Raw genomic sequence first — 24,383 nt, 5'->3', positions numbered from 1 at the left:
ACCTTTTGTAATTATGTTTTACAAGTCGGTTCCGTAATCATGCCCCAACCTTTCTCGTGCTCTAAAACTTATTGCTATACTTTCTTGAATTTAATTGAGGATTGGCTTTAAAAGAAAGTTGGGAAAACATAGTTTTAAATAACAAGGCAGGATTCAATCATTTGTCTTACAGGAGTTAATTTTTATGCCACTGGTTTTCACATTGTCAAACAATGCAGCAGAATGAGATGGCTAAGAAAAAATCATGTTCTTTAAAGCGTTGGGGCTGCTGAGCGGCAGAGGTGTTTTACCCAACTCTTCCAGATGTTTACATAAATGTGACTATGGTATTTAAAATAGATTTGTATTTGTGAAGGGGGCAGTTGAATTGAATGTATCAGTTTTGCTATAAATTGAAATTTGGTGATATTGAACAAAAATAGTTATCACACGAAAATAGACCTCCCTCAACATCAGTAGAATTTTAGAAACCTGTCAGTCTGTTTTGCCAAAGCTACTTGCTGCTACTGATGTCGTACTACGGGCCTTTTGTGCCTAATTCTTTTCAACAGCTTTTACAGATATTAAGTACCTGCGTAGTTTTTATATCTGGGTAAATTTTATTCTGGTCTAGATCATTTTTGTACAGACAGGTATTTTATTTGAATTATAGAGACATATTGAAAGAACTCATATATTTCAAAATTACCTAGGTTGGTATTTATGCTTATTTAAGTGCTTATGCCTTATTTATTTTACTTTGATTAGTTGGAAAGTTTTTGTCTCCTTTTAATCGCTTTAAGAATTGTGTCAGACTAAGTAAAGTTGGTGCCTTTCAGTTTAGAGAGACACACCCCTCCCACCTCCCACCGCCCATTACCATCTTCCCTCTCCTTCATGAGAAATGTCAGGGGGCGTGTAGTGACCTCCATGTGGGGCTTAGGAGCAGTGGATCAAGTGGATCAATTGTGATTCCAAGACATGATCTTAAGACATTGCTCATATATCTTTTGATTTTGCCTTCTGTGAAGAAATTCTGACTGGAGTCAGAACAAAGGAAAGTAGAGGTTTTTATTCTATGAGTGTAATTTACTTTGTAATTTGTTCTGGGGAAAGTTTTGACTGTGGAAATGGCTGTACTTGATATGGAGAGGGACATGGGGAGAAATGGGCAAGGAAAAAAATGTAAAGTGACTCAACTTCAATCCAATTATGGTCAAGGTGCTTTGGTCTAAGAGAACTAACATATGAGAGAAGGTGCTTGGTCCTTGTAGCTGTCCTACTCCTATAGTTGTTGTTTTTAAAGATTTATCCATTTATTTGACAGAGAGAGGGCAAGCAGAGGGAACAGTATGCAGAGGGAGAAGGAGAATCAGGTTCCTCACGGAGCAGGGAGCCTGATGGGGGGCTCAATCCCAGGACCCTGGGATCATGACCTGAGCCGAAGGCAGATGCTTAACCGACTGAGCCACCCAGGTGCCCCTGTAGCTAACCTACAGTTGAGCTAAAACCCTACTTAATATAATAAAAGTTGCTTTGGTATTTTCATGGGTTTAAGAAAACATGTTTCCTATGCCCAAGTCCATGCCATTCTGCTTGTTGCATCAGGGATCTGTTCCATTTGTTACCTTTGTAACCAGAGGATTTTTAGTCCTTCATTTCCAGACTCAGGAGACATGCTTATAGGTGCTGATTTCTCTCATCGTCTGAACCATCATGTTCTCTCTATGCTGGAATCAGGAAACCCAGTACAGTTAGCTCTTGATTTAAGCTGAGGTAGCAACTTCAGGGCTTCAGGGCCCTGAATAACTGGGGGAAATTTTGTTTGGTAAATTGTGGTATAGTGCAGTAGGAAGAACACTGGATTTGAAGCCAAATGAACCAGGTTCCGATTCTAGCTCAGTCATTTCTTAACTGTGTGTGTTTAGACAAATCACATAACCTTTCTGGGCCTCTGTTTACTCATCTGTGAAATGAGGAGACTGAATAGGTGATGAGGTGATTGGGAAGGTCCCTCCCAGCTCTATCACTCTACAAGTCTGCGAGATGAATTAGCAAAGGCTGCAATTATGAATACCACTTTGTGTTTCTAAGCCCATATGTGTAGATTCAGGTAACTGTTTTCTCAAGGTTATACAGACAAGGTGTTTATGTTATGAACCATGTCATATATTTTAGTTTTTTTTTTGTTTTTTTTTTTTTGTTTGTTTTTAGGAAAGTGTAGTTAAATCTGAGAATCTTATAAAATGGCTGCATTAGCCCAACATTCATCTATTTTACTGAGGGCATTACTACTTGTTCATTTGCTCTTTCACCCGTCCATTCATCAGGAAATGGGGGACGGCGCTCCTGCCATAGCCATGATGTTCTTGCTCCTGAGCCTTGCCCTAATCTTCTAGCATTCGCTTATATTCTGAATCTTCCTTTTAGAGATTGTTTTCAAATAAAGGAAACCCTTGAGTCATTTAATGGAATCTACCTTTTTGAAAGGTAACAATATTGGGGAGAAAAAAGGAACATTTTGACACTGCAGTGTATGGGATGGAGTGCTGCAAAACACACGGGGTTAATGTTTTCCCTCCTCTTCTCTTCTGTCTCCTATATTTCCTCTCCACGGTGCTGTTTTCTCAAAAGATTTAGCTGCCAGGGAAATGGCAAAGGGTAAAGTGTGAAGGAAGAATGAGTCACTCCCTTTAATCCTTGATGACAGTTGCACAGCACTCAGACCAACCTTGGCTTCCCTGACCTCTTGAACTATGAGGGTAAAGGTGAAATTATACCATCAGGTCGGCCTGTTACTTTCCCAGCAGGCTAAAGAGAATTACCAGTAGGTAACATTTTTCACACATTAGAAATGAACTGAGGGGGGCGCCTGGGTGGCTCAGTCATTAAGCGTCTGCCTTCAGCTTCGGTCATGATCCCAGGGTCCTGGGATCGAGCCCCATGTCAGGCTCCCTGCTTGGTGGGGAGCCCGCTTCTCCCTCTCCTGCTTCCTCTGTTAATGTTCTCTCTCTCACTGTCTCTCTCTGTCAAATAAATCAATAAAATCTTTAAAAAAAAAAAAAAGAAATGAACTGAAGAAGAGGGACAGGTTGGGTTAAGTCTAAGTACATTTAGAAACAGAAAAACATGCCTCTATTGAAGAGTAAGAGTAAAATTAAATTGCCTATGTAGAAGAAAAATAAAATCATTTATTTCCTTATTCTGCAAGAAATTTTGTTTCATTCTCTGTATTTAGGACATAAATTGACATACATTCATTAGAAATCAGCATCTTTACATCGTCAAAATAATTCTCCGTTGCTCTTTTCAAAGGACACGATGGCTCACTTTTAGCACCTAACCCTTTTAAGAGTTGTCCTTTCTCTGCGTTTTATTCTCCTGTTACAAACTTGTTTGACTAGACTTCTAACTAGGCCATCTTCAAATACTTGGCTCAAAATAGAAGCCAGATTTCTCTCCTGGAGGGAGGAGGAAAACGACTACATTTCTGCATATTCCTTTTTCTGATTTTCATTCTTTCTCCAAAAACAGATGTGTTATTCCAACCAAAGTGGTTACCATAGCATCTCCTTATTATTTTTAATTTTATGTATTATTTTATTAAAGGAAGTTTTCATGTTGAAAAGAACATGAAAAAAGATCTCACTCACCCGCAGTAAACATGTTAGTGAGGTTTTGACACTTCAACAAACACCATCGATTCTCCCTGTGAAGTAACTAATGAGAAATTGTCTGCTTTGGTTAACAGAGTGACAGGAAGCAGTTTGAATACCCGTTTCTAACAGCAAAAAGTATCTTCTCCCACCCCTTCCCAAAGGGCTGAAATCTATAATCCTATAAGTATTACAGAATCATAGCATTTTAGAGCTTGAAGGGTTATCAGGAACACCCAGCAAAGTTCTTTTCCCAGGGAAGGAGGGAGGTTTGGAGAGATGGAGAGATGCAGCTAGTGGGTGACGGAACAGGGCCAGGACAAGGCCTACAACATGCTGCAGTCTAAGGCCTTCCTTCCCTGGGAGGTCAACCCGAGCAGTGTGTGTCATATGTGCTACACCAGGTCTCTGGACATGGAGGAGTGTAGACACTGAAAGCTGGTGGAAGAAAAAGCCCCTGAAGAAGCGCAGTCATTCCCCGCCTGGGGTGGGTGTTTTCTTGAGAAGTCTTCCCCTGGTGACTCCATCAGGACTGATGACAACCGAATAGCACCTCTCACAGGGGGCAAGCCTTCTACCTCAACAAAACATGGTCTCCAGCTCAGTTTTCCTCACCTCCCCCCACCCCAGAGTTCTCTCTGTGTTTGCTCCCCTTCCTGCCTATTCTGTGGCTCCCTTCTACTCTCCTCCTCCTGGAAGAAGTGTTAGTCACTTTAGCCTCATTTAGCTTGAGATCAGAACCATCACCTGACAAATATTGCATTTACCCTCCCTGCCTGCCCTCCACTCCTATTTTAGGGCATGTGCTTACAGTAAAAGTAAGCGATGATATGCATGGGATATGGTATGAATGTAGCGGCAAGTACATTTCAGTGACTTGAAGAAACTTAAAAAAGAAAACCTGAATATTTCCCGTCACCCCTCATGCCTATAATAGTGGAAATGTGTTATTTTTCTAAAGTTCAAATCATTCCCCCCCCTTCAAAAAAACCTTTCAGTGGCTTCCCATTGGAATAAAATCTGAACCACCCAGGTGTTCTGAGCCTTGCACAATCTGTCTCCAAGTTACCTTTTCTAATTTTATCATTTCAGCCAACTAATCTTTTAATTCAGCCACAGTGAACTACTCCCACTTCTAGATAATACTTTCCCTTTTGTATATAATGGTTCTGTCCATGCTGTCTGTCTGGAATGCCCTCCCTCACGTCTGCCCTTAAAATTACATGTGGTTGGAGTGCCTGTTGCACATCCAACTCTTGGTTTTGGCTTGGGTTGTGATCTTGGGTCGTAAGATCAAGACCAACGGCTCTGTGCTCCGTGAGGAGTCTGCTTAGGACTCTCTCTCCCTCTCTCTCTGCCCCTACCCCCTGCTCTCTTTCTTGTTGTCTCTTAAAACAAATAAATAAATCTTTTTTTTAAAGGAATTTTAAAATTTATTTTAAGAGAGAGAAAGAGCAGGAGCAGGGGGAGGGGCAGAGGGAGAAGAAGAAGCAGACCCTCCACTGAGCAGGGAGCCCAACATGGGGCTTGATCCCAGGACCCTGAGATCATGACCTGAGCTGAAAGCAGATCCATAACTGACTGAGCCACCCAGGCGCCCCAATAAATAAATAATGTTTTAAAAATACACATGGTCGGGGCGCCTGGGTGGCACAGCGGTTAAGCGTCTGCCTTCGGCTCAGGGCATGATCCCGGCGTTATGGGATCGAGCCCCACATCAGGCTCTTCCGCTGTGAGCCTGCTTCTTCCTCTCCCACTCTCCCTGCTTGTGTTCCCTCTCTTGCTGGCTGTCTCTATCTCTGTCGAATAAATAAATAAAATCTTAAAAAAAAAATACACATGGTCTACATTCCCATAGTCTCCTGGGTTCTCTCTTTGCTCTGTCCTCCCCCTGTACTCAGGGTGAGTTTAACAGAGTTTTTTGTGATACACAAAACTGTCTCCACCACCACCATCACTGCCACCACCTCAGATTACAAGGAGACTTTAAAAAATAGGTTACTATTTGTCCAACATTATGTGGCATATTTGAGAAGCTGTCTGTGTTTTTCTCTTCACTTTCTTGACTACTCTGTACTTTGTTCCACCACATAGTATTAGGGGTACCAATTGGAATGAAATTGTGTATATGCTGCATCTCCTATTGGACTGCAATTATGTTTGGACTCCTCAAAGCACCTTACATGGTGTGAGGATAATAATAATAATAATAATAATAATAATAATAAAAGAGCTACCACTTATTGAGTGCTTACATATGCCAGGAACTCTGTTAAGCACTTACAAACACCACAACAACTCTGTGCATCATAGATACTTCTTGAATTCACGGTGCTGGTCCATATGGAACAAAACACAGTTGCTTGTCCACTTATATGGGAACCATCCCAGCAGAGAATCTGAAGTCCCTGACAGTGGTAGGATTGTGCAGCCATGGGCAAGGTGGCAGCCAGGAAACAGCAATTAAAGCTCAAACGCAGGGGTGCCTGGGTGGCTCAGTCGGTTAAGCATCTGACTCTTGATTTCCACTCAGGTCAGGATCTCGGAGCTGTGAGATTGAACCTCACATCGGGCTCCACACTGGGCGTGGAGTCTGCTTAAGATCTTCTCTCTCCCTCTCCCCCTCTCCCTTCCTCCTCCAAATAAATAAATAAATAAATAAAATAAAAAATAAAATCTTAAAAAAATGCTCAGACACAGGCAGATATCTGTGGGCCCTTAGACTGCATCCTACGTCTCCATTTACCAACTCAGTGACCTTGACAAGTTAACCTGTTTGTAGGCTAGGTTCTTCATCTGACTGAGAGATGTTAATTCATTTTAGGCAAATGAGAGAATATGCAGAAAGTACCTAGGACAGCACTGGATATATTGTAAAGGCTCAATAAATAGTAGTTACCCTTGTTAGTATTATATATAAGGCACAGAGCTAGGTAGTGTGAAGTATAAAAATCAGAGGTAAACAGATTAGGGTGGTGGATCTTGTCGTTCGGCCCCAAAGGCAGAGGTCTGAATCCACGTGCTCGGTTAAGGTCCCTTTTAGCTCTAGGTGTTGATTCTGTACTGTCAAGTTGACACTTGGAAGCCAACAACCATATACCCTCACTACATTGTAGCAATTTGGGTCAGGCAGTTGCTCAGTTTAGAGTTACCAAAGCCTAGACAGTAGAGATTGACCCCTTTAAAAAAAAAAAAAAGCACAGGTAAGGAATGGTCCTGGCGCCTAAACTCAGAACTTGCTGTTGCCAGTTGTACTTTCATCAGAAGGAAACCTCTAATTCAGCCTGAAGCTGCTATCATTAATCATTCAAAGGTGTGGTCCAATTCTGACTACAAGCTGGACTAGAGGCTCCGTGCAGGTTTGGGAGAAGTTACACTCTTGTGGTTTGACTAACCTTTTTTATGAGTGTGTTACTAAAGAAACGTGAGCTGTTGGCTTTTCAATTACTGTAGCTTACCCCTTCTGGGTTTCATACACATTGAGTCATCGTGTCTACAGGTGACTGATAATCATCTGCACTACTCAAGTTACCGTAACTCGGAGATGAGGGGATCTGATGATTGCAGGTTGCGTGCACGTGAAGATCTGAGGCTCCCCTGTCTTCACAATGAACAATGGTCTGCCTTAACCACAGAACTCAGTCACATATTTCCACTCATCCAGGGGTGTATTTTCCTCTTACTGTTTTGCCTTCTGCAGCTTTAGCACTCAGCTGTCTTCTGACATATGCTGCAGGTGGTAGTCTGTGAAACTGTAGACCTAGTTCAGTAAAGCAAACTCTTGGGAGAAAGGATAAAAGCAGAGTTTGTGATGTGCCTGCCCCACCCCGGAAACCTTCTGGAACCTCTCCGTTAGATGAAAAGATAAAAAGATTCTCAGGGACCCCTGTATTTGAGTAGAGTAGAGCCAATCACACTGGAAAATTATCACTGAACTCAAAAAGGCCAAGAAACCAAAGTTCATCATTCCTGTGTCACTTTCAGGGGAATGAATATTTGTGACCTTAGCTGGCTTTCATGTTCTCAGCCTCACTCTTTCAAACATCTTTGATCAAAGATATATCCAATCTGGAAGTTGAAAATAAGAACCACTGATGACTTTGGCAAAGGTCTGCTTTTCTCTTGCTTTTTATTGAGTTGCCAAGGCAGGGTGTTTTTCTTTGCAGATTTTTTCTCTCAGGTATTTGTCTAGAAACTGTCTGGTTGGCCTTAAGGTAGTGTGGATGGCGGACAAATCTCTTATTCGATTAGATCGTCTAGCTGGTCTTTCTGGGTGCAATTCCTCACTCTTCTGGTCTTACACTTTGCTGTTCCATTAATATTCTGAAAACAATTTGACACAAGCCTCCATTGCTCAAGGGCATGAAGTGGTTTTTCTCTTTGTTCAAATCTTTGTTCAAATCTAAATCCTATGGTTGGTCATTCAGAATGCCCATCCTTTGGTTCCACCACGTGTTAACTTTTTTCAATATCTCCCCAAATCTAGGATGCAAAATGCCAGGAGGCCCACAGGGCAAGAAAATTATTTTGTTTTTTAGTTCTCTCTCAATCTTCCTGATTATACCAAGGAGAAAGATTTAGACTTAATTTGATGTTAGTCTGCTTTCACACTAATCTCACACTTGGTAATCTGTTTTTAAACAAAGAGAAGGGATCTTTGTGTCCAGGTAGTCACAGCATCTGATCAAAACTTAAATAAATTGTTCTGTTTCCTTGTCTTTATTTTCATAGTTACCTTCTATTTGTGGTAAGTGAGTCTAGCTTTCTGTTTATGTTAGTGATAAAAAGTTTACTTAAGAAGCAAATTCATAGGGGTGCCTGGGTGGCTCAGTCGTTAAGCATCTGCCTTCAGCTCAGGGCGTGATCCCAGGATCCTGGGATTGAGCCCCGCATCAGGCTCCCTGCTCTGCTGGGAGCCTGCTTCTTCCTCTCCCACTCCCCCTGCTTGTGTTCCCTCTCTCACTGGCTGTCTCTCTCTCTGTCAAATAAATAAAGTCTTAAAAAAAAAAAAAAGCAAATTCATAGGTGCCTGGGTGGCTTAGCTGGTTAAGCCTCTGCCTTCAGCTCAGGTCATGATCTCAGAGTCCTGGGATCAAGTCCCTCATTGGGCTCCCTGCTCAGTGGGGAAGTCTGCTTCTCCCTCTGCCCCTCCCCCTGCTCCGCCCCCCCCACCCACCCCTGCTCTTGTGCTCGCACGTGCGCTCTTTCTCTCTCTCAAAAATAAATAAATAAATCTTTAAAAAATAAAGAAGGAAATTCATTTTAGTGCAAAGAAAGAAAGAAAGAAAGAAAAAGAAAAAGAACAAACATGTGAGCTGATTCCAACAAAACAAAACACCTTAACATTTACCAGGTGCTTTCTATGTACCAGGCATTGTTCCAAGCACTTCCCAGTGACCCTGGGAGGTAGATACAGTTATTATCCCATTACACATGAGGACTCAGAGCCATAGACATGTCAAATAGCTTGCCCAGGGTCATGCAACAAGTAACCGATGAGCCAGCATCAAATCCAGTCCACCTGATCCAAGAACCCATACACTCAACCACCACACTACCGAGGTGTCAGTACTGCAGAATGTGAAGAATAAGTGAAGTTTGAAAATTCTGTAGTTCATACTTCCTGATACAGCTACAGCCAGGCTTTCCTAACTCTTCCCTGCTTGTGTCCTGTGTAGTCCCATTTCTCTGCCTTCAGTCATGCGCCTCCCTTATTAGGATGTCTTGTCGACCTCTCTGAAAATCTAAGTTGTACCAGTACATCAAGACCCTTCTCAAAATCTGGTTTTTCTGAGAATGCTTTCCCTGCCCCAGGTACTCCTGTATTTTTTTTTGTATTTCCTTAATACTTAAATATATAATTTGCACCAAACTGCCTCACCTTTGCCTTATAATTCTTTTTACAGAAGACATGTTACTCCCCTGCTTAAGTGTCAAATGTGGCATTGAGAATAAAATTAGGGACTCCTGGATGGCTCAGTTGGTTGAGGGTCCAACTCTTGATTTCGGGTCAGATCATGATCTCAGGGTCATGGATTAAACCCCCGGTCAGGCTCTGCACTCAGTGTGGATCCTACTTGAGAGTCTCTCTCCCTCTACCCCTCCCCCTGCTCGCACGCGTGTGTGCGTGCACACACACACACTCCCTCTCTCTCTCTCAAAATAAATAAAATCTTTTAAAAAATTAATGAAATAAAAGGCCCCCACAGAGCAGAGCAGCCCTTTCACAACTTCTAACATTTATTTTTTCCAATTCCATGGATACAGGTCTTGTTTCTTTCCCGCTAGGTTGGCGACCCCTCAAGAACAGGAACTGGTTCTTCCAATTCTTTTGTTTTCTTGTGTTCTTTCATTATTGGACCCTTTACTGTATGACAGTGACAGGGTTTGGAACCATAACATGCCTAGGGAGTGTTACAGAAGAGAGGATATGGTTCAGCAAATCTCTCCAGAATCTAGCGTCTACAGAATGAAAAAGCATCAGCGATACCTTAGCCTCACTTTCGGTACTTGACACATCCTCCCTGCTTTCTCTTCCTTCTACCAGCCACTCACCACCGAGCACATCTGCCATCACTGCAGACCCTGCTCCTGCCTTCCCTGTGGCCAGAGAGCCTCTGTTTTCTAACACACAACACCCACACGCCCCAAAGGTGGCTAAACTCTGTTTTCAGAATTTCTCAGCAGTTTGACATGAGCAGTAGGAGACGGTGACCACAAATAAATTTTTCAGTTAAATGTGAGATGGGTCCTAATGATCACATGTGTATCAATGATGCAGTTTTTTCAAGCAAAAGAATAATAAACTTTTCGAAAGGAATAAAGACCATGATTTTTCAAGAAAGCTTTTCTAAAACTTTTTACATTTGAAGTTCTTTTACTTAAATCTCAGTCTGGTGATGATGTGTTTGGGGAATGGTAAGTTGGAGGTTTGGGGGCTATTTTTTCTGCCTCTGTAGCTATTTAAAAAGCTGCAGAGGCCAGTTGCTGAGCGTCCCCACTTCTTGCAGCACTTCCGTCCCCCGAGCTCCCTTGTATTACAAGCAGAAAATAACAAGCAAATAACAGTTTGGGATTGATTGGGTGTTGAGAGTCCATGAAGAGTCGAAGTGCAGAGGTGGCCACACTCCTGCACAATGGTAGCTCCCTGCGAACCCTGCCCTGGTGTCCTCTTGCTTCTTTTTCTCTGTTTTTCTCCAGCACTCCCCTCTAACATGAGCGGTGGAAACAGCTCACATTGTAGCTTCAACTTAACGACATCTCTGACTCTCCCTTTTGCCTGCTGGGTTAATTTATTTTGACTGCCCAAATGTGTGCTGTCAGCCACTGTCCCTTGAGACTGTCCCCAGCACCAAATGGAACCATCCTGCCTGGGCTGGGTGTTCTTAAGCAGGCCGCATGTCTTTCCTCCCTTTTCAAGGACTCTGGAAAATCATTTTACAAACTCTGCCTTTGTGTTCTTCTTGTAATTCTTTCTTTCACTTGTTCTAGGTGAGAAGCGCCACTGCTTTGATGTCAGCTATAATCCTAGCTATATGTACGAGAAAGAGAGTGAGATAATACAGACCCGGATGATGGACCAAGCCATCAATAATGCCATCACCTATCTTGGTGCCGAAGCCCTGCGCCCCTTGGTCCAGACACCACCTGCTCCCACCTCAGAGATGGTTCCAGTTATCAGCAGCATGTATCCCATAGCCCTCACCCGTGCCGAGATGCCAAATGGTGCCCCCCAGGACCTAGAAAAGAAGAATATCCACCTGCCAGAGAAGAGCCTGCCTTCTGAAAGAGGTCTCTCCCCCAACAATAGTGGCCATGACTCCACGGACACTGATAGCAACCATGAAGAACGCCAGAATCACATCTACCAGCAAAATCACATGGTCCCCCCGAGGGCCCGCAATGGGATGCCACTTCTGAAGGAGGTCCCCCGCTCTTACGAACTCCTCAAGCCCCCACCCATCTGTCCAAGAGACTCCATCAAAGTGATCAACAAAGAAGGGGAGGTGATGGATGTGTATCGGTGTGACCACTGTCGAGTCCTCTTCCTGGATTATGTGATGTTCACTATTCACATGGGTTGCCACGGCTTTCGTGACCCTTTTGAGTGTAACATGTGCGGATATCGAAGCCATGACCGGTATGAGTTCTCATCTCACATAGCCAGAGGAGAGCACAGAGCCATGCTGAAGTGAACATCTGGTCCCAGAGATGATTTACGCCTGAGCATTTGACATCATTTGTAAAAACCGACACCTCACCTAACAAGTTATTCTCCAAATGGACTCAATTCCAAACTCCTTTCCATACCATTTTTAGTGTCCAAAGGGTCATGTTCCCATGGGCAACAGGGAAACGCTGTCTTCATTCAGAACTTGTTTGCAGATATATCATGTTATCATTTTTGTGAGACATTTGTTTTCTCATCAGGGAGTTGAATTTTTATGATATTTAAAAGCCAATGAAGTATTTGGTCATTATCTTTTGCAGCAATGGAACAAGCAGTCCTTGGAGTTTGTTGCCAGTCAAAAGAATCCCCTAGTTGTGCTGCATGAGACATTCTTTCCGAGATACATCTGCCATATGTGGAAAAGCCTTTTGGTCATACACCCAGGTCCACAAAGAAGAGCTCACCAGCTAACCTCTCTGGGAAGCCATGCCCTTCTGCACTTAACACAGGCTGAAAGTCTAGGATATAATCTCTTCATCCCAATAGCAGGGAAAAGAACAGCCATAAAATAAGTGTCTGTTACCAGTAACTGAAGACTCCAGTCTCCAAGCAGCAGACCCATTTCTTATCACACAAGGAAAAACATTACGTCATTTGATGATACTTCTGCTTCAACCCTTTTACCCTCCCACATCAGTTAAAAAGCTGCTTTGGGTTAAACCAGTCATCTATAGGAGAAATTCTATACCAGCAGAATTAATGGTTTTAAACATAGACCATCACTGAAACTCCACGAAGTTGTCCATTATGGATGATGGCATCCATTTCCTGTGACTGAGATCGGCAGAACGGGACTCTGACGGAGAAATGGTTTAGCAGCACCCTGGGAGGAGGGGAAGGGCAACTACTTGAAAGTTCTTGGTCTCCTTCATGGAGCATTAGTATACAGACCTAAAGCAAACTTGCCGATGATTTTTTTTTTGACAGAAAACTAAACAATCCAAAAAGCCTGACTTAGTCTCCCCCCCCCACAGGAGAGGAATCAGGGACAGACATCATGAGTGTTGTTTGGGTCAGTGCCAAGCTTCCTGAAGAGGTGAGGGGGGGCGCACTTCTGCTCACAGGTTCTCCTTGATCAAGCCAGGTAGGGTTTTCTCCCCCTTTTAAGTGGAGCTGCTGTATGCCAGGAAGATTCCTGAAAGTCAGATCTTGGTCCTGCAGATGTATTGGCCAGCTTTATGGTTAATTATGAGAGATAGGCTATCAAGGAAAAGTGCAGGGATAATTGTAAAATTAGTACTGCAGTAGGGGTCCCAAAATCTGTTTGTGAATTCCATATTGGCTGCTAATTAGCTATATGACTTTGGGCAAATCACTAAACTCTTAAAACTAAGTCTCTTCAACCATAAAATGAGAGTTGGGCTTAGACACTCTCTAAGGTCCCTTCCAGCTTCAAATGTATGTGATTATGCTGTAACCCCAGTTACCTTTTAAGCCTTTTAATGTATGGGTATTAAGCAGGAGAATATGTATATGAATACCTGTTTCACATTTCTTTGGTGTGAAAATGGTAGCGTTAAATGTTTCCTTTAACCACTGAGTTGTGAATGTGAAGAGAATGGTGGAGAAGAACAAAAAACAGGAAGGTATTTTGATCTTGCCCCAAAGTGTACATACAGAGTGGCACCTGCAGCTGCTTGCCAAAGCCTTTTTTTTTTTTTTTTCCTTTTTAAGAACTGGTGTTAGTGAAAATAAATTCTGCTTCCAGGGACAACTTCATGGAACCTATTTACAAATTAAGAGTAGTTTTGTGCACATTTCTACCAGAGCCAAGAATCCCCAATTCCTGTTAGATTCGTATTTTATGTATCTGCCTTGATATTTCAAAAGGGCTTAGGCATAGGCCTCAAACTCAACTAATTTATGTGCTGCCAGGAATTAAAATGTTCCACCTCACACTGCACAAATGGCTTACCCTTCTTTGTAGCATGGCGTCTGTCTCAGGAAAAAAGATTTTGTGGAACTCCATGGTAACAGTCCCAACATGTTTGAGATTTTGGCTAAAAGACTAGATGTATTTCAGTGCGTAGTCTTCAGCATTCCCTGTATTTCTGTAATCCTAGACTCCAAGTACGCCAGGTTACTGACCTCCATTGTGGCAGAGGAGCTGCTTGTTATACTCTTGAAATGCCACACATCCTGTTGACTCTTCAGGGGACAAAAGAAAGAGAATTTGGAAGCAAGAAAGTTGGAGAGAAAGCTGGGGAAAGCAGGCATTTCCAACAGATTAGTGGAAAAGTCTTTCTGAAGAAACCAGCTTTTGCACCTTGAGATAGTGAAAGAGGCCCATCCCACTAACCTGGGGACTTTTTTGAAGACATGACCCTCATTTTCCCTGTGACTAACAGATTTTCTGAATGATTTCCATTCTTCTGAGGTCAGTTTTCTAGGTGGGGTGACCACTCACACATGCTACTGGGCCTAGATCGGGACACACCAAGTCCAGAGAAAATTTATATGTGCCAGCTCCACATTTGTAAATCGTAAAGTCGAACCACGTAGTGTGTAGTGGTTGCCAGCACACAGGCAAACGTTTCCTTCTTTAGGCTCCCCTCATACCACTAAATGCCCCTCCCCTTGCTGGGGATGGGGGGAGAGGGTGAAGGAGAATCTTAGCACCGGTCGCTTAGAGAGAGGGGCAGAGTCAGGGTTCACATCCGACCATGTTGGACAGTGAGGTCCTGCAGCAGCTTCAGACAGCACATTTCCTTTCTCAGTCAGAGTCCCTCTGACATGTGCCTTGTAGGCCTGGGCTGTCCGTCATTTCCCACCACATACCCAGGAGTCCACAATCTGGGGAATGTCCAGCCCCACGAAAAGCTCCCTTGCAGCCAAGGTGACAGAATCGGGATGAGTGGGGAGGGGAAGGGAACCGGCGCTCCAGATGTTCCTTATCACCCGCACTCGAATTGTTGCATAGGTATTTCCTACTGGCAGAGAACTAAACAGACATGTCTCCCCCATTACCCTCCACCACCACCACCAGGGGATAAAAGATGTTGATAAATCCACCAGCCTTTAGATTCCTTAAGTCGTTCTCCCTAAAAGATACTTGCCTTGATAACAGATAAGCTAAGTAATCATATTCCTTCTTACCCCTTCTGAGCTGTTCCTGACTCAGCTTCTGACTTCGTCAGTGACAACACTTCTCACCTTTTAAATGCAGCACATAACATTTTGCTAGGCCCATACTTCCAGTGGCCCAGATATAAAATGACCTCAGATTTCTTTGGCAAAGAAAAAAAAAGCACAAAATTTTGCTTAGTTGAAACACTGTGTTATGAACAAATCTCACACCAACATAAAGTTTTTCCAAGTAGTCTGTATCACTGTTCTTATTCTCCTCCTCTGCTTTTTCCCCTCTGCTAAATGTGAGGTTTAGCATGTTTTAAAGGAAAAAGCAGTACTGCTGATACATATCCCAGCACAGGCAGTAAGACCGTAATGGAAACGTTAAATGCTCAGAGTCCTAACTTTAAAGTGTACCCCACAGAGAGCAGGTCCGTTGGTCTCTAGTGGAGATTTGGAAACTCCAGGCCACTCAAGATTTGAATCCTCAGAGATAGCCAAGCTTCCTTCACAAAGACTTGGAATTGAGATTTATGAGCTCAAGAAAAGGAGTGAGGAAAATTTTGTCCTAGAAAATACCATCAGACTATACAGAGGAAGATAAGAGATACACAATGATGTCTCTTCTCTTTTAAAGAATTGGGAGCTGTTTTTGCACTCAGAGAGTATAGATCAGAAAATATCTCTATCTAGGTAGAGTTCAGAAAAACAGAATGGATTTGGGACTCAAGTGCCTGTAAAGAAGACAGTTTGGGCCTGAAACCAAAGGCTAGACCTGGGCCACCCTAGGAAAATGAGTCTATTCTCTAAAGCTAAAGGAGTGAATGGTTCTGCAAATGATCGGTGAACCCAGGGCTGGGCACTGCTGCCTCTAAGGACTGTGGACTCAGAAGAGCCTGCAAGAGAAGTGTAGGCTTTAGACTTTCCTGACCTCGGAACACAAGACTTCAGCTCCATTCACCCAAGCTGTAGATAGCGTGTACCCCACCATGCCGTCAACATGATAAACAGGTCTTTGCACTTTGAAAAAGTTGAATGCAAGTTTCCTCTAAATATTGCAAGACTGGACTGTCGTATACATTGATGTTGATTGAGCTGTCATTTGAAAATGGAATGTTAATGTTTTGATTAAAAAATGTAAGGATATAGTATCTACCTCCCAAGGGTGTTATGAGGTTTTATGTAATTTTGTCTATGGGATGATGTTACTTGGGGGGAGGGGGGATTTGGGATGGTTACAAAATTTCCACTGTATGTACTGTATGTGGATTTAAAGACATGGAGATATTCTAAGGCCCTACTAGGACCACAGTTCAGTAATTCAGTAGCCAGTGGAGGCCTCTGATCTCTAGCACATGGTTTCCGTCATGTTATTTTAATGTGTAAGAGTAAAGAATACGCTGATGGTTAGAAGCAATATGAATGAACGTCATGCTGCAGACACTTCATGGCATTGCAGCCAGCGAAGTAGAATGGCTTTGCTCCCTCCCCGTCTCATGAGCTCTCAGTTATTAACTCCCCGAGTAACTTGAGAGTTTCCTCAAATCATCCTCACCGTCCATCTCCCTGTTGACCCTGCTCTAGAAAGCCTGGAGAGCGTCCCATAATGTTACCCACCTCCTCCCAGGCCCGTGGGGCCTAGCTTCTGAAGTTGCTTTGCTTCTCGTCTCCGAGAACAAACATTTTAACATTACTAGGAAAATGGAGCAGCCTTAAAAATGATCCCATTGCCAGTGACTCATTTATACAAGGACTTTTCCAGGTTAGCAGACAAAACCCTTTTTGGTGGGCCTGCTTCTGTGGGTTCACAGAAACCAAATTACTGTGGGTTGCAAAGAATTAGCAGGTCATTTGAAAAGCAGACATCCCTTCACCCAGACTGTGGTTTTGCATGCTCAGGTTCTCAGTCTATGAGCTTTGGTGAGGGATCATTTTGGCTACTGGAAAAACCATAGGTTATTTTTAATTTCTGGTTGCTAAAGCCACCACACGTGTGGTCTGTGGATGACCCTTGTCTGCAGAATGACAGGGGAAGAAGGGAAGCTGGCTTGGGGGTTCAGAGGGGCTCAGGGTGGCCTTCCCCCCAGGAGGAAGGGAGGGAGCCCTTGCCGAGTGGTTTTGACACGGCCTGTGCTCATAGCACGCTCATCTGGGTTTCTCAGAAATGCCCGCCCTGCCCAGCAGTGACCTTCCCTCTTAACTTCTCTGGAGTTTTACCCAGAGTCCACCCATTTGGAGCACTGTACGGTGTTCTACTCCTCTGTAAAGATTGTTTAAAGAAAGTCAGCTTCTGAAATGTAGCCATGCTAACCTTGCCAGAACCATAAGGAGTGTATCATCACAGCAAGAAAAAAAGAAAAAAAAAAAAAAACCCTGCTGATAGTTTCCAGATTTCTTTATCATGTTTGATTTTTACACTGAAAAATAAAATACTGGTGTGTTTAAAATTAATCATTGTGCATGCCTATCATTTGTAGTTGTCAGAAAATGGAAGGGTTTAATTCTGCCTCTAGGACTATTTTCTTAATTTAGCACCTCTGGCTATTTCTTAAAGTCCAAGTACCAAGGTAAATGAAATTATCACCGAAGTAAGGCCTTGCTGAGCCTGCCATTGGCATCCTGCTGCTGGCCCCCATACCCCTAAAGTGGGGTCTGGTTCCACTGGCCCTTAGTTCACTAAGGGGACCTGAGGAAGTTGGGGGCTGGATATGGCAGGATCAACACTGCAGTGTCTCCCAGTTCTAAGGCATAGCTCTGCCCTTGCTCCCAGCAGGGGTTCTTTCTAGAAGCTAGGCAAGTCCTGGCTTTTTCACCTCTGGGGTCTCAGAAACATCCAAGTTTCTTGGGAATTTGGGAAATTTAAGTGTAGTCATTAAACTCAGCCACACTTACCTTTTTTCTTTTTTACTTTTTTTTTTTTTAAGATTTTAAGTAATCTCTACACCCACTGTGGGGCTCAAACTTACAACCCCAAGATCGGGAGTCACATATTCTACTGACTGAGCCAGCCAGGTGCCCCAGCTGCATTTAAATATAGTCTTAAGATACTTGGGGGCCCAAACCTAAGGTGCTGAGGAGAAAGTCCTAGAGATTATTCAGCTTTCTCCCTGTCTTGACATCTTCTGTTCTCTCTTAGAACATGTTACTAGAGAGTCTAAGAGGTGATCCGGCCTTCCACTCAGCCTCTTCCAAAACACCTTCCCTTTCCCCTCCTTTGTGAGAGAGGCAGGAAGAAGCCCTTTCTGAAGGTTAGGATTAGCAAAGGTGGAGCCCAGTTCGAGGCAGCTCTTCTCCCTCCCTGCAGCACCAGATTATTGGGAGGCCCTCCAGCAGGTTTTGCAGTCTCAGCACTCAGGGCTGGGAGAGAGGAATTATGTCGCAGCCTGCCTCTGTATTATAACACCAAATACATCGAAAAGTGGCCTCTGGGTAGCTGCGTCTCAGCCTTAGAGAGAGTGGTATGTGGCCTCCTCCTCCCCACTCCCTTCCCAAAGCAGAAGCAGCTCAGAGAGAAAAGGAGACCAGACCTGATCCCATTTGCCAGGGAGCAGTGGAGAGAGCTCTGGGGCTGGCTGATGCTGGATAGGGCTTCCAGCCTAAGGACAGTTTCCTTTCCTAATTCTTGGGAACTAATGTGACACTTCAGAGGGTAGTGGGCCTGGCAGGGGAGGCCACCCCACACCTGCACACTCTTCCTCCCCCTCCCCCATCACTGCGGTGCCCAAACCTCCACCTGCAGGCAACTGCCATCCAAGGGCAAGCAGGGGGACAAGGACCTGTGCCCCTTCCCTCACCTCCCATTCCCTAGCACCCAGCGTTTGAGGAAAAGTGGAGATGAGAGCTCTGGGGAGGCCAGGAACGCTGTGGGATGACGGAGGAGCACATGGTGCCGGGGACACAAGTTCTGGCTGCAGAGCATTCCCGGTCAGACAGTTGTTTGCATAAAAGCCAAAAGCCACTGCACCTGGGGTGGGGAGGCCCTCTGGGGAGGTACTCCCTGGCTTGGGGGAGAGGGGGAAGGAAGGTGTCATGGAAAGTCCCTGAAGGACACGGGGTGTTGAATTTGCTGTGGTTTTGTTTTTAACTCTGCCTTGACCTGTGAAGTAGGCAGCTGCCTCCCTTCCCCCCAAATAACAGACCTTCCCCCGGAATAACATGAATATACCCAAGGAAAGAGCACTGCAGTGGAAAGTATGGAGGTTAGAGGGCCTGTGGGTGATGTAAGCTGCCCCCCTTCCCCAGGACTGATGGGGCAGGAAGCCCTAGTGCAGTCTTTTCCCATCACTTCGCCTCCCCCCCAGGCCCCCTGGCCCAGAAGAGCTGCCTAGTCAAATAAACCACAGCCCTGGGGGCGGCTGGTGGGAACTAGGGGGGCAGATGCCACCTCCTCCCCAGGCTTGTCCTTCCACCAGGTCAATCCCCATCCCACCCCCACTGGAATTTGTCTCAGCACCTCTACCTCCCTGTCACTCACAGACCCTACCCACCCTCCCTAGACTCTTGGTGGGGGGGTGGGGGGGGTGGGGGGCGACGGGGAGACAGACAGAGTCGGTGAATCCAGCTCTGAAGTCTCAGTAAAGCAAATGACAGCCTGGTGCACACTCCAGTTTCCAGCCCCAGCCCTGCCACTTCTCTGGGTGACCCTGGGCACTTTCATTTCCCTTTCTGGGCCTTAATTTTTCCCTGGAACTAGATCTCTGAAGTTCCTTCCAACTGAGACGAAGCCTGGCCTCCACCCCATGGCTCCAGCCAGGTTTTCTTCTAATTCCAGAAAGAAGAGGAGAGAATGAGGGTCCTGTGCCCTCTTCCTTCTCTCACCACCACACCGAGGCACTGACAGTGAGGTCGGGGCGCTGCCCCGGGTGGCCTATGATTTTCCCAAGTGGTCACGTTCTAAACCATTCTGTGAAATTCCAATCCTGGCCCAAAGGAGTGTGGGGGACAGGCAGGTGACAGTGGAATTGTGGGCTCCGAATATGGGCACGGAGGCTGGGTCTGAACTCCCAGCCCCGTCCTCTCTTCAGGTTCTCCTCATTCTGCATGGACCCAGACACCTAATTCCCGGGTCGGGGGTGCCCAGGCGAGGAAAGCGAAGGCCCGGCGGAGGGGGAAGGGGTGCGGTGCGAGGTGGGAGCTGAGGGGGGTGTGAGGGGAGGGGCAGCTGCACTTCTGAGAAACAGCTCGGCGTCTCAGCAGCCCGCAGCCTAACCCCCTGCCTGCGGCTTCACAGCTCGCTCCTCCTGCCGCCCACGCCGCTCGGGGCCTCTCCGGGGGTCGGCAGNATTCGAGCTCTTTGTCTTGGGCTGTGAGCCTTGCTTGCCCGTGATCTCTGGGATAGCTTGCCTGGAAGTGTACCGGGGGGGGGGGGGGAGGGGTGGGGTCGGTGGAAAATGCAGGGAGGCGTGGGGCGCGTGACACCCCGGGAGTAAAAAGCCATCCCTCCCCCGGGGTCCCGAGCCCCGGCCCTCGGCACGCCTGTGTGTCCCCCCTCCCCACCTCCACCCCCACCCCAGATGCTCTCCCATCACACCCGGGTAGGATCCAGAAGTGAAACTGCTCCGGGTCACAGCCCAGCGCCGCCGCTGCGCCCCGCCCCGCCCTTCCGGGCACTGCAGCCCCGCAGGATCTCCCAGCGCTCGGGCGACTGCCGGGGAGGAAACTGGGGGAGGGGAAGGGGAAGTGCCCCGCGGGGCAGTCTGCAGAGCGCGGCCTTCTCTCCTGGGGGTGCCCGCTCGTAACCACGAGTGGGAACCTCGGGAGGCGTCGACCTTCGCGGCGGGAGCCGAGCGGCCGAGCCTGCACTCCCCGCCACGGCCGCTGGGTGTCACTGCTGCCGCGCGGCTGAGAGGCTCGGGAGCCGTCGGGAGGCGGGGGCTCGGGNTCCGGGGAACCCGGCCCCCCGCCCCGCCGCGCCTAGCAGGTCCTGACTGGCCTGCGCCGCGGAGGCCCCTCGAAGCTTGGCTGCGGCGCTCAGACCTCCCTCCCCGCCTGGCGTCCGGAGGCCCCCACGCAGCCCACCAACTCGAGGGAAGAACAGCCTAACCCCGTGCCCCGCGACGGACGGGTCCGTGGCTGTGGCGCCACGCGAGCCCCCTTCCGTGGGGACCGGGGACCGAGGCGCGGGCTCTGCGGGCCCGAAGCGCGCCCCCTGGCGAAGCGGGCTGGCCTTCCCCCGCAGCCCCTCTGCGGCTCGGCGCCCTTCGGTTCAGCAAGAGCGCGCAGGGGCGAAGGGAGCCGAAGGGCGGGCGGCGGCGGCAGAGCACCGTCCGCACGTGCTGCGGGGCCAGAGCGCCTGCGGGACCCTCACTTCGGCTCCTGCCTCGTCGGACTCGCGTCTCGCCTTACTCGTGCCGCCGCCCCTCCCCACGTCCCAGCTCTTCCCTTAGATGCGTGGGACGCAGTGGCTCAGCTTGGAAGAAGAGAACCCGAAGGTGGGAACCTGCATTGGGACCGATGGGTGTAAAAGGGCTGGGAGAAAGGAGGTGCCCTGCAATCCTTTGGGAAATCGCAGTAGTGTCTGGTAGGAATACCCACTTCCATCACGTCCTGGCTCTAACTCGGGGCGCGGGGTGTGCAGGTAAATGCAGGGGAATACGTCCTTGGTGGCAGTTCTGTGGAGGTGCAGACGGCCTCCCAATCTCCCTCAGTCTCACTGAAACCACTCCAAGATAAACCCTAGCCAAGTAAAAACAAACTGCCCACCATGAAAACGCAGCTCCAGCTAAACAGCCCCCCAGGTACCCAGCAAAGAAAAACCTGCCTGTTCCTTGGAGCAACTGCAGCCCTCCGATAGGCCGCTAGCCGCCATCACAGCTCACCCCACAAGGGCCTGAATTTCAGACCTCCGTAAGGCCCGGTAGAGCACAACCCATCTCAGCCCAGATAGTACCCCCCACTTCCTGACGCCCCTACCTGTATGGAGATCATGGAGAACCCCAGGGACCAGCCGCAGCCCCCAGGATCACCCATTCTGTGGCTCTAGACTCCAGTCTGCAACATGCAACTTCCCCAAGATCCCAATGTCTTTTTCCTTCCTTGCTCAACTCCCTTCCCCGTCTGGAAGCTCAGAATCCTCTGTCTTAAGAGGCCACACTGTGCACCTCACTCCCAAGCCCCAAAGCTAAGGTTCTGCCAACAGCACAGGACAGGAAAGCAAACTCTGCCACAGACCTTACCTCTGTGCAAGTTGGGCCAACCAAACCCTGACCTCTCTGGGCCCTCTTTTCTGTCTGCTAGACCAGATCAGTTGTATAGTAGTGGGAGCCTTTTTTCCGAGGATACCGTGAAGCCGAACTCCCAGCTATAAAGGCAATGCTCTCCCCAACCCCACCCCAACCTGCCCCCCCAACTCCTGCTGGAATCCTTGGACTGCAGGAAGCCTGTAGAAAACTGCTTATGTGGACAGTTTGGAAGAAAGGATCCTTCTGAATGGCCTTGGTCTCTCATGCCTGTCTCCTTTTCTTCTTCCCTCCCTCCCTCCTCAGGGTGCCTGGCACCGGGCACAAGGAAGGAGCCAGGCAGGATCTCTGACCCAGTGTTGAACCTTCCGCTGGCACCAGGAGGCCCTCCACCCATGAACTTGGACGCTGTGTAGATTTCATTGAACAGGATGTCTGGGGATCAGGGAGAGCATCAGTTGTCCAGAGCTTTGTCTGTCTGGATGTCCCACCTGGGCCATCCTAGGGGAGGTGGGCTTCCCTAGAATCATGCCCACCTGTTCTCAAAAGTCCAGAGAGTTGGCAGCAGCCCTCCCTGCCCTCCACACTTGACCAGGCAGGGAGGTCACCCCTGCGGCCACATCCTCCGACAGGCCCGTGGTGCTGCCAAGGACAGCTCTGTACCCTGGCACCGGGCTCACACCAGTCACACTAGCCCCCGGAGCTGGTGTCTAGGGTGTGCTACAGACCATTTAGGGCCAGCCCCCTGGGTGTGGGACCCGTGTCACCCTCTCTCGATGCCTGCGGCATCCTCAGGGAGATAACAGGGAATTTTCTTTTGTCTTTTCCAAGCTTTTACTGATTTCTGAAATGTTCTTTAATAAGCACATATACTTTTGGGGTGCCTGGGTGGCTCAGTCAGTTAAGCAGCTGACTCTCGATCTCAGCTCAGGTCATGATCTCAGGATCGTGAGATCAAGCTCCATGTCAGGCTCTGAACTCAGTGCTGTATCTGCTTGAGATTTGCTCTCTCCCTCTCCCTCTGCCCCTCCCCCTGCTCTCTGCCTCTCTCAAATAAATAATTTTAAAAAAGCACATATACTTTTTATAATCAAACCCAATAACTTGATACTGAAAAGACAGTATGTTAGGTGTCAGCCTCTGTGTTCTCCACAACGCCCCTGCCACCCTCCCAGCAGCCCAAATTTCATCACAACCGCAAGCCTCCACCAGCCACACTGCAGCCGTCCTTGGAAGTTCCCTCTGCTGTCTGGCCTCTGTGGATCATGCTTCAGCCTCTTTGGCAGTAGAACAGCAGTCTTCCCACATCTTCGGAGCTGGAGAATCTTGCCCTGGGTTTGAGGGGCCCTTGTCCCCCACATTCTGAGCTGCTGCCTTTCCTCCAAGAAGCCAGAGATCTCAGCCACCCAGTAAGGACGTTCATCTGCTGATTTCCAGTATCCAGCTCAGGGTCAAGCCATCTGCCACCTCAAAGGGGCCCCAATGGCCCAGGTCCTTCACAGTAGCCAGCACTAAGAACAGAGGGGGCAGAGAACAAAGGGCAGAGAAGGGCTATGTTCCACCGCTGACAAGCTGGGCCAGGTTGGACCTCTGTTTCTAACTCCATATAAGACCTCAAGCGGGTCATTCTCTTTGAGCCTCAGTCTTCTGTTCGTAAAGTGAAATGATATCTGTCCCACATATTCTGATTAGCTGGGGCATTGTCCCCAGACTGGTGCCTCAGGCTATGAGGACTCACTGGATCCTGTTTTTATACAGACTAAATCCCTGGACGTGCTTAAGATGTGACTCATTCTGTCCCCTTTACTCCCACCCCAGCGTGGACCCCTGCACTCACACCTTAGAAGTGGCCCTGGGCATCCCTGGCCAGTCACACAGACAGCACCAGTCAGCTCAGGCCCGAGGAGAAGCCAGTGATGGGATGGTTCTGGAAACCATGGCAGGTGGCAGGCAGCAGGTTGCTCTGGTCCCTGCGTCCTCAAGTCCTGCTAAAAAGAAACAAAACCTGCACCCCCTCTTGTGCCTGGCTGTAGTCATTTCTTCAGGGTAAGTCCCCAGAAGGTCTCAGCTGGAGCACGGATGAGGCCTCTCTGCCCACCCCTGTCTGACAGGTCTGGCCCCCCAGCCCCAAGATTGGGGGTGACAAGCCTGGCCCAAGGGCTGGCTATGGTGGCTGGCCCTTCTCGGGGTCACCTCAGGACGACGCCCTAGCCAGAGACCAGGGCTGCAGAGAAGGGAGGGGCTCTTCAGGGGAAAACACCCCCACCCCAT

General features: G+C 47.4%; 1 protein-coding gene across 3 annotated transcripts in view; it reads left to right on the top strand.

Moving 5' to 3' along the window:
• Nucleotides 1-17,385, top strand: part of IKZF3 (IKAROS family zinc finger 3) — an 85,628-nt gene extending 68,243 nt beyond the window's left edge. For all 3 annotated transcript variants that reach the window (XM_011237382.3, XM_011237383.3, XM_011237384.3), the window contains one exon: nt 11,127-17,385. In XM_011237382.3, coding sequence (XP_011235684.1) covers nt 11,127-11,830 — 704 coding nt within the window. In that variant the 3' untranslated portion in view covers nt 11,831-17,385. The remainder of the gene's footprint in view (nt 1-11,126) is intronic.
• The last annotated feature ends 6,998 nt before the right edge of the window (nt 17,386-24,383 follow it).

This window comes from Ailuropoda melanoleuca, chromosome 13, assembly GCF_002007445.2.
Source record: "Ailuropoda melanoleuca isolate Jingjing chromosome 13, ASM200744v2, whole genome shotgun sequence".
Classification (NCBI taxonomy): Eukaryota; Metazoa; Chordata; class Mammalia; order Carnivora; family Ursidae; genus Ailuropoda; species Ailuropoda melanoleuca.
Note: the sequence above shows the minus strand (reverse complement) of the source record. Positions and strands in the feature narration are given on the sequence as shown.